Source organism: Maniola jurtina, chromosome 17 (genome assembly GCF_905333055.1).
Source record: "Maniola jurtina chromosome 17, ilManJurt1.1, whole genome shotgun sequence".
Taxonomy (NCBI): domain Eukaryota; kingdom Metazoa; phylum Arthropoda; class Insecta; order Lepidoptera; family Nymphalidae; genus Maniola; species Maniola jurtina.
Window position 1 is genome coordinate 6,935,173 of NC_060045.1, and position 11,220 is coordinate 6,946,392.

At 35.0% G+C, this 11,220-nt stretch overlaps 1 protein-coding gene across 1 annotated transcript in view; it reads right to left on the reverse strand.

Moving 5' to 3' along the window:
• The window catches only part of LOC123874092, a 28,729-nt gene extending 19,805 nt beyond the window's left edge, over positions 1-8,924 (reverse strand). Inside the window, exon 1 of the mRNA XM_045919268.1 lies at positions 8,636-8,924. Coding sequence (XP_045775224.1) covers positions 8,636-8,663 — 28 coding nt within the window. The 5' untranslated portion in view covers positions 8,664-8,924. The remainder of the gene's footprint in view (positions 1-8,635) is intronic.
• Between the last annotated feature and the right edge of the window lie 2,296 nt (positions 8,925-11,220).

Here is an 11,220-nt window from a genome sequence, read left to right on the forward strand (position 1 = left end):
TTGCTCAGAATTAAGACACTGTTAAAACGAGACAGCATTATATCGCTCACAAAAACCTGACTCGTTTTAAGTCTGAACAAAGTCAAAGTACGATCTATAGACCTCAACCTAAGGCCCTGTTATAAAAAAAAAAGTAAGGCTCTTGGCCCTGCTAGTCACCCTTAAACTTTTAATCTTTAAGAGCGTCTGGCAGGTGGTTGATGCCACGACACTAATTGTCTGGCAAAGCATGACTTGATTTCTAATACTATTCCGAAGAATATCTAAAAAAATACAGTACTTATTCTACTTTGAGGTAAGACTTTTTACACCTTTATTACCTGTTATCTACCAAAGCCACCATTATCCAAACTTCACAGTCCTCGTCATTTCTATAATTAAAAAAAATCTTTCCTTTTATAAGTCGACTAATAAAATGCATAATATTAAATTATGCTTCCTCATATAATTTACCGGTAATCGTTCAACAAATTAACCGTATAAGTAAAATGTTTCAGGAAATGAGCACACAAATCACACAAGCGGAATGTCATGGTGTTTTGTGTTGTGACCTCGGCACACCATACCAAACCATGATACCAAGCCCAAATAAAGATCGTCCTCTGTTTAGCAATATAATGCGACATAGCTCAAATGATCAAATGATAGATAGCATCATCATCAACCGATTATCTTCCACTGCTGGCCAAGGGTCACTTTTAGACTCTCCCTGCGACTCGTTTCAATGTTGTATAGAAGTCCATGATATACAAGGAACCAAAAGCTTAATTTGTTATAATCCTCTAAAGCAGTTAAATCTGTATGGTGCAATATGCAGCTTGCTATATGCACCACCCGCCCTCCCGCTGCTAAACATGCAGAAGAAGCCAGCCACCAAGCAAGCAATACGCACCACCCCCAGGCCCCACGCAGCACCACACAAAAGCTTTTGGTTCCTTGACTCGTTTGAAGTCATCTGTCCACCTATTGCGAGGCCTTCCAACGCTGCGCTTCCTGGTACGAGGTCGCTATTCCAGCACCTTGGGACCCCAACGTCTATCGGTTCAGCTTGGCAACCCGTTTAGCTATGTCAGCTACTCTGGTTCTTCTACGGTTCTCCTGATTTCTGATTTGATCACTAGAGAAACTCCAAGCTCATTACCTGCTGTGACTGAGCGACATATTATAGTTCCATTGACTATAATTTTCAATTAATTACTTATATCATTTGCATTCTAACAAAAACGTTATGATCGTAATAGTTGTCACCCACCAGGGAACTATATGTGTTGATCTTTGAAGAACGGTCTTTTAATTTATGTCAAATATTACCCGTTTTGTCCTGGTAGCAGACCGCCAAAAATAAATTATTTGATTTACATAGCTCGACCTTTTTGGGTCCTCCATTTGCCACTAAAGAAACCAAACCACATTTCGGGATTTTGTATTTGTCGGTTTTTACTCTAAAGCGCCGGCCACACAGGCCGCGTATGCGTTGCGTAAGCGTAGACGTAGCGCGTACCATTGCGTTGTAATGTATGGAACTGCATGAGACCTGGCATATCCGCTTGCGAGTCGTGAACGTTCGCGTAGACGTAATGCGTGCAGTTATGTCTACGGATTACCATAGATATACCAAGCACGTACACGTAACACGCGCTTAGTGACGAGCGTGTCACGTGTACGTGCTTGGTGTGAATCGGGTTTTAACGTGGACCCCCACAAAGAAACTTTGCCTTTTGCCTTAACAGTTTTGTTAGTTCTAATCCTAATATCCTAGTCCTAATATTATATTATTATACTCGTGAAAGTGTGGATGTTTGGATGGTTGGATGTTTGGATGTTTAGATGTTTGTTACTCAATCATGCAAAAACTACCGGACGGATTTGGCTGAAATTTGGAATGGAGATAGATTATGCCCTGGATTGACACATAGGCTACTTTTTATCCCGGAAAATCAAAGAGTTCCCGCGGGATTTTGAAAAACGTAAATCCACCGGACGAAGTCGTGGGTATCAGCTAGTAAGTTAATAATATTGTGAAGGGATCAAAATTTCACAATAATATTAGCTTGAACTATGAAAAGAATACCCGGCTGAGTTTGTTGTGGACCTCTTCTCAGACCAGAGCGCGTTTGGAACCGCCGTAGCTTTAATTTTAAGTTTACGTAATTAAATTATCACCATTACATAATTATCTTACAAATTCAACAATGTCAATCAAAAACTGTACAAAGCGGTATCCATCTTCTACATATATAAAAGGAAAAACTGACTGACTGACATTCTAAAATATAAATAATGTGGACAAAAGGTGACGATTAACAATAATTATGTCTTGAATCTCTTTGTAAATATTGTATGATAAATGTTGTAAATATATTTAATTAATATCTATCTAATACATGTGTAATTTAATTTTGTTACTTAGTTGTAAGATAACTTGCTCTCTATTTGCATGTTATGTTTACTTTATAGCTTATATCATCTTGCCTAAGTATTATATAAAATTAAAATTGTGAAATGTTATGAGCCGTTTTTATTTTGTTTTGTTAATTAAACACACATTGCAGATTATGACAATAATACAATCAAATAATACAAGTCAGAAAAAAACTAGTCACTCTCCAAGAAAAAGCGTGTACTGATGCAATAACAAGATAATGGACGTGTCGCCTTAGAACTAAACTTCAAAACTCAAACTCTTACAGAAATTGTACCAACGCAAAATCAGTAGTGTATTTTTAACCCCCGACCCAAAAAGAGGGGTGTTATAAGTTTGACGTGTGTATCTGTGTGTCTGTGTATCTGTGTATCTGTGTATCTGTCTGTGGCATCGTAGCGCCTAAACGAATGAACCGATTTTAATTTACTTTTTTTTGTTTGAAAGATTGCTTGATCGAGAGTGTTCTTAGCTATAATCCAAAAAAATTGGTTCAGCCGTTTAAAAGTTATCAGCTATTTTCTAGTTTTCTTGTAGAAAAGAAGGTTAGATAACCCTTAGGTTCATAATATTCAAGTGTCAATTGACAAATGTCAAGCTGTCAAGATGGACGTTGCCTAGATATACATAATTATTTATTTGAAAATGATTTGTCGGGGGTGTTGAAAATTTTTAATTTACACTTGTTATAAGTTTATGTCAACCTCCCATCTCACTTTGCAGTTAAACTACCAGTTCCATCCAGTTTAAGTTTACAGTTAAGTATATCTTAGGCCACATCATCACTTTCCATCAGGTGTGATTTTAGTCAAGCGCTTGCCTATAATGAATGAAAAAAAAAGATTTAACGTAGTAAGCCGTGGGTTATGGCAGAAAAGTAAATCAATCGTGTCGATCGAGATAAAAATCCTATAAAATCACGTCCACAAATCGTGCAATTGTACAATTCTTTTATCGTTAGCATTCTTGTGCGTCAACAATACTCCGGTATTCGATAACACACCCAGTTCTACCGGAAAATTCATCTGTTGATGTTAATTTGTCGGTAAAGGAATAAAACGGTCGTATTTCGAAAACATCATTCACAGAGAATTGAAATGGATGCATAATGCATACTAACAAGCCAGGCGGTTATGTCCCGCAAAATTTCCTACACCTGACTTTTTAGGGTTGGGTGGGCCAAACCAGCGAGACCCTATACTAAGACTTCGCTGCTCGTACGTCCGTCCATCCGTCTGTTCTGTCTGTCAGCGCGCTGTATCTCGTGAACCGTAATAGGTAGATAGAATAGGTCCATGGTAGAGAGTAGAAATTTTCACAGAACGTGTCTATTACCGCTATAACAACAAATAATAAAAAAATCAAACTGGCCGCCATGAAAATTAAAAAAAAAATTAAAAGTGTTATGGTACGGAACGCTTCGTTTGCGAGTCCGACCGTACTTGGTGGTTTTTCTTTCAACTGTGTTAAAAGTTTACTAAAACACGAATAGAGCTGTAGGTATATCCTCGACCAGTAGTAGAATTGTATCCGATACAGGCTTTAGTTATTCAAAACATGTCTCAATGCAAGTAAAAGTATCATGCCATACATGATAGGTACTACTACAAACACGTTGTTTAAATTAACATCGCTCATACTTTTACAATAATAGATAACTTAAGTTTGCATAATATTAATTTGTTTCATAATGCAGAAAGATTATTGTTATTAGACGTATTAATTCAATAACTATTGTTAAACAAAAGACATTTTATGCACAGGGTGTAATTAGAATCCTAGCAAATACGAAGATAGGTGATAGTACTGATGATTACTGATAAGATGCCACAAAAAACGCGGAAAATGTTAAAAATCCTGTTTTTTTAAAATTTCGCAATGTATTGCAAATAAAACATTTGACTGAATGTCGCTAGAGGTCAACGAACGTTGCGTAGATAGGTGCCGCGGGGTAAATATCACGCCGTAGGTGGGACATTGACCCCGAGTTTCACGCTATTCATTGCGGGTTTGAAAAATGCTAAATCTTTAAAACTATCCAAGTAGGTATATTAAATGGTGTTGGTACCTCCTGGATTGTGTTTAGGGATAATATTCTTAAGAATAGCTAGTGAGGCAACCTGTTTTTACTACCTAGTAGTACCAAATTTTACTTTAATAATAAATCAAAAGTGGGTACCATAAATAGTCTAGTTTTCCCTGAAAGTGTTTTCCGAATAGGTGCGAGAGGTTACTAACCTAAAAAAAGGAGGAGGTTCTCAATTCGTCGGAATCTTTTTTTATTTTGTCTCTAAAATATATCTTGTTCTTCTACTAGTATAGCTTAGTTCATGATCCAAGTTTTTCGAGTCTTGGTGTTAGCCTAGTTACACACTCATTGTGCTGAATTATTATTGTCTATCCAATATCCGTAGTTATATCCAAGTGATGTGTTTTTAATGGTTTTCTGTCTAGTAAAATAGGTACCTAATGACGCTGTTTAGCAAAACCTATATAATAACGTATTTAGTAACGTCGTAACGTAGTGCTTGCTGCGTCACCCAAGATACTTAGAACTTATTAGGCAATTTTTAGGGTTCCGTACCTCAAAAGGATAAACGGAACCCTTATAGGATCACTTTGTTGTCTGTCTGTCTGTTTTGAAAAGCGTAATTATATAAGCTTTTAAGTACTTAAAATAAATGTAACCTCTATATAGCGAAATTGAAAGGACCTGGTATTTTATTGCGTTATAACGAGTTTTCGTTAAATAGACAAAATAATGTCATTTTACGCATATTATGTGGGTAGGAATAAGATGACAGCAGGAAGTACAGTAAGTAAACTATGCTAGGCAATTTATAACAAACAAATGAACATATTCATTCTAAAAATTCTATTGTGCATACGAAATATTTACCATTCTATATCAGTTCCGCTCAGTATTATGTCTGAAAGTCAGTGAAATTAATGTAATAATGACGTACTGTTTCGATATTTGTGGTTGCTACACTATATAGAGTAGGTATTTCAAAATAAAGGTAATAATGTAAACCAAACTAACCTTAGCAAATTCTACTTTTTAAGGAAATTTTCTGTTCTTAATATAGAGTTTACACTGTAAATAAAATTTAAACAGGTACCTATATTATATTTTTATTTCGGAATAGCTACAACTGTCTTCTATTAAGCTATATGTCGGTTGTATTTTTACAATTTTACACGTAACTGAAACCCAAACACGCATATTTTTCAATATTTGTTTCAGACTGAAGAAATCTGCGAAACAGCTAAACCTATTTTGACGAGACTTTCGTAAGCAGGTAGAGAATTATGCTTGAAGTGATCCAGGCTATTCCCGTGAATCAAGGGTTCCTAGCTGATAGCTCCTACGGATCTAATCTGAATCTAGATTTTTTTTCAGAAACCTGTTTTTTCCTTTATTAATAACAAAATATATTAGTGGCCACATTTAATATTACCTCCTATTTACCTATGATATTTTATATTAGGTAGACCGTAGTTCTATATACCTAGAGTTATTAATAGGTTTAGTTAATCTACTGTTACCTATAATTATTTAATTTGAGTTATTTGATACATAAGTACCTACTTACCTATTTTAGGAAACTCAAATTAAATTTCTTAAACTGCTTAAGAGGGGTCTCTCCGTCACTCGCTCCATACAAACATAGTTCCAATTTCATTTGAATATTAAGCAACCAACGTCCATGAAATTTTGCAGACATATTCTAGAAACTAATATCTATGCCTGTGCTTTTCCAGATTTCTGTTAAAATATTCGGTTTCAAAGTTACGCGGTCTTAAAAATTTTCATACAAATCTTTGAGCCCCTGTAATTTTAAAATTACATATTTTTAGAAAAATCTAAAACACCACAGGCACAGATATTAGTTTCTAGAATATGTCTGCAAAATTTCATGGACTTTGATTGCTTAATATTCAAATGAAATTGGAACTACGATTGTATGGAGTAAGTGACGGAGAGAGCCATGTTAAGTATGGAATTCTACTAAGCAAATTTTTATATGGTGATTATAAATTAGTGGTGTTTAATATACATCAAAAAACCGGTCAAAAGAAAGTCGTACACATTATTATGACCGCAATTAGTCCTCCACATTATCATCCGTTATTGAACGGGATCTAATCAAATAATAATTTATGACTAATAACACTGTTCTGTCAACAAACTTTCCTTTTTTAGGGTTCCGTAGTAAAACAAGGAGCAATTATAGCTTGAACCAGTTGGCTTGTCTGTCCGTTCGTATGTCACGAGTCACGACCTCACAACAGTTTTATTTAGATACTCTGGTCAACCCGTTTTTAAGATAAGCCTAGAGTCCGAACGAATAGACAGACAAACTCTTTAAAAATAGGTACTTTTTGGGTTTTTATCATGCATACCTTAACCAAACGCAGTTATTTCGCACTTACAGACAGACTTCAATTTTATTTATTGGTATGGATTTATAATATTGAAATACCTAATTCGCCACCACATCAATCAGTAACTAAGTAGTCCTATCACCTATGCAGCGGAAAATTACTAAAGATTTTGTCCACAAGTTTTGCATAGATATATTTTATACCTGTTATTTTAATTTATTATTTTCTTACTACCTAATAATAATATACTTATTACTCTGGTCTATAATATATTTTATTTATATATAATTTTATTTTTAATTTAATGGAGATAACCAAGAAATCGCCACGCTTCTCTTAAGAAGCGTGGAATTTCAGTTATATCGGTGTTTATCATTTCGTAAAGGGGTAACAATATAAGGATCGCGTTTGAGTAAAAGAATTTGAGAAAGCGGAGGTTTACAGGAAATTGCCAGTGGGAAATCCAATCGGGCACACAGCAAGTGAAATAAGTAAAATCTTGCAACGGAAGTACATAGCTTAATTTATCATAACTTTGTAACTACAATTTTGGTACATGAAAATAAATATATATATATTTATTTACCAGACCATATAGAGATATATTACCAGAGGAAAATACGTAACCACATTTAAAAAGGTACCTTTCTTATTATAGGAAAATAACCAGCGTGTTGCGACTTTCATTTCGAATCAATAAAAAACGTATAATACTTTTCTATAGCATTCTATAGTAACTAGCTGTAACTCTAACAAAGGTAGGTAATATTGTAACTCAATAACCTCTCTCCTCTCAATTATGATAATGAAAATAGGAAATATTCACTTCACGGTAAAGTTAGCAGTGATTTTTCCTATCCTATTAACTTCCTTATAGGTGTAGGTAAAAATCAATAACTGAAAACATTACTTATTGTTAGTTATTTTAATTTATAGTAGGTACCAGGTTTAAAGTTGACCTTTATTATTGAAATCAATCCTACTAATATTAAAAATTCAAAAGTTTGTATGTATGGATGTTTGTTACTCTTTTACGCAAAAACTACTGGACGGATTTAGCTGTTTGGAAAGGAGATAGATTAACATAATAGGCTACTTTTTATCCCGAAAAATCAAAGAGTTCCGCGGGATTTTGAAAAACGTAAATGCGCGCGGACGAAGTCGCAGGCATCAGCTAGTTATTACTAAAATAAATTGTTGGTCAATATCTAAGTATTGTATGATATCTTTTCTTAATAAATTGAAACTATCGAGTGGGATACGGTACTCGTATTATAGCATCGATGAAAATAGTTAAACTGGTCAAAATAAAAGTAGCTGGGATGGGCTGGGACTGAAGGATATATCACAGTTATAGAAAAAACTTGTTGCAGTTGCAGTATATAGTTTAGTAGGTACCTACCTACATTATGCAATAATATAATTTCGTAATACTTAATACCTCACCTCAAAAATCATTGTTTTATTGGCAATTGGAATCATACCAATCTTTTTAATGAACTAAATGTCTAATATCTACTAATTAATATTAATATTTCCTTCCATCCATGTTGGTAACTATTTTCGTAACCAGGCGCGAAATAAGATTAAAAACTTTTATTTTAACTATATCACAATAACACTGAATATCAACAAAATTAATTAATTTTTGATTTGATTAATAATAATTAGACATACCTAAATTCATTTTTATTACAGAAACAATTTTATTTATTATTTAAGTAAGTGCATAAGCTATTTTGATACCAAAATAAACTATTTTATGTTTATTCTTAACTCGAGGGTAATTCCGATGGTAATTCTATAAGTCAAAAATTAACTTACCGAAAGCCTTTAGATTTATCAAAGCCATTTTGAATTTTTCTTAACTTTTCTCAACACTATATTCCTAGTCAAGCTACGTGGTCACTTCATACCGCGAACATTGTCGGTGTTATCTTGTAGGTTCTATAAAGGGCGGTCTACCCGTGAACAGTTTGCAAGCAAGAGTGTGCCAACTATGAAGTCTGCGAACTAACGAACGCGCGCGTTGTTGATACAACTACGGCGTATTGTTGCTTCCGATGTTATGCGTATAGAATCGCCGCCTGTAGCGGTAAATTATTGATACAATAGTTATTTAACATGGAAATTATCGTGTGTCAACTGTCAAGCCTGTATACTTAGTAGGTTTTCAAGTAGTAAAGTTATGTCGATCTAGATCAGCCCATCTACTTATAGCATCCTGAGTGGCTGATTGACTCAAGGAACATTTTACGCTAGGGAGGGCTTCTACTGATGTATCAACGCTCAACGCACAATCTAAACCGGTGTTAGAATAACGGTATGGTTAAACCCCTACTTTTTGTTAAGCTACTAGCTATTGTCCGCGACTATGTCCGCGTAGATTAGGAGTTTTCTGTTAGGTTTGTAACGCCTTACGAAAGAAAATAGCAATATTTGGTTATGTAAAATTGTACAATAGGAAAAAACTGTACATATTTACGATATTTACAATTATTTATCATAATAATTATTAATGTTCCATTCACAAAGTTGCCCCAAAATTTGGGATATCCTGGGGATATCATTGTCATCGCACAAAAGTCCGATTAAAAAAAATCCACGCTTATTTAAGTTTTATTTATTTGTATGATAAATTCATGGAATGCTATAAATTGTTCGGTGCTCACAGAGGTTTCCACAAAATATATATAACTATCACTTTATAGCTAAATGGCATCTCAAAAATTAAAACCACAAACCGTTACCCGTTACCCGTTAGGATACCCGTTTCTACGTTTACCAGCATAATAATTATATTATATTCTATCTATGAATTAGCATTATGTAGCCGCCAAATGCTTGTGACAGATAGCATGTGGACGAGCGTTTGCGTATGCTTGTCAACGCTTTGGAGCGATCCCGATTCGTGTCTTACGGATGCTTGCTGTGGTCTATGTTGTTTGCCACAAGCATGAAGCGTGTCTATTACAATGAAGCATTATGACGAAGCCAAATGCTATTTACGAACATCAAACAACAAGCACTGGCGAGTGTGTGAAACGACTGTTTGCGTATGCTTTTCAATGCTTTGGAGCGTTCCGATTGGCGGGCAAGCCATATGGGTATTTGCCGATGCTTGCTGCCAGTCCGACAGGACTCTTTTGCCGCGTGTCCAAAATCGAAACAAAAGCTTGAGAAGTTCACTGTGTCGGCATAAAGCCACAACAGTGCCCTCATTCAAGTGCCAAAAGAGCCTTGTCGGACTGTAAGTGGTCTGTGCTTGGTGTTGCTTGTCACAAGTTCGTTCAAGGTCACAAGCATGTGGTGGCCAGAGACATGCTACCTAAACAAGATTGTGCACTGAGACACCAAAAACGAGCCTATTGAGATAGCGCTAAATTGGAGTGTGTCCCTTTCTATTAGGGTGACAACACGATTTGATAATGTAAGACATTTGACGGATTATATGAGAATAGGAGAGGATGAATCATCATGATAACCCATCGCCGCTCACTACTGAGCACGGGTCTCTTCTCAGAATGATAAAGGTTTAGGCCATAGTCTGCCGCGCTGTAGTTATAAAAGTAGAGAAATTCAATTTTTTTTTGTTAAATTTCTGCGAAAAAGTACCAGTCATGTTAAGTATGGGTACCTATAATATAGGTAAGTAAAATTATTTTGTATAATCTGGTGCATGTGTTTAGGTCCTAAACAGTTTTAGGAAGTTCGTAAGCAAGGCATACTTTTGGGAAAATTGATGGTACAGCGTTTCTTTTTAAAAAAAATTCAGTGCACACGAAGCCGTAGCAAAATCTTCCGCTTTAAAATGCATTCCGCAAACTGCCGAATATTTGGTGATATTTCCTGGAACGACAGCGATCCATTTTTGCCTTAAGTCTTCATTTTTGAGAAATCTATCGATAAACAGAAAAAAACACTTCCATTAAACAATCAAATTATGGTTACCTTACTACTTCTGTATAGTACCTATAGTACAAAATGTTCGCCATATTGTTTTGCTTGACACCCAGTGTTGTCATCCTATTAATTTAAAAAAATATTTATAATACTTTTAAAACTAAATGATATTTTAATGACATAATAAAATAAAGATAACAGTATGAAAATTACTGCGAAAACAAAAGAAAGTAATCTTGTTGTTTGAAATTAAATAAACAATGAATAAGAACTTTGTGAGCTACATCATAATTCGTACCATAGAAAATATTTTTTTATGCTTGCAATCCATTAGACAGTGACACACTCCAATTTATAGACCTCTCGCTCGGCTCGTTTTTCCGCTTAGCATAATTGTATTAGAAATTGGACTTTATGCCAATGCAACAGAGTTTATTTTTGCAGGGAATTAAAGCTGAAGTGCACAATCATGTTTAGGTAGCACGTCTCTGGTGGTGGCGCATTAA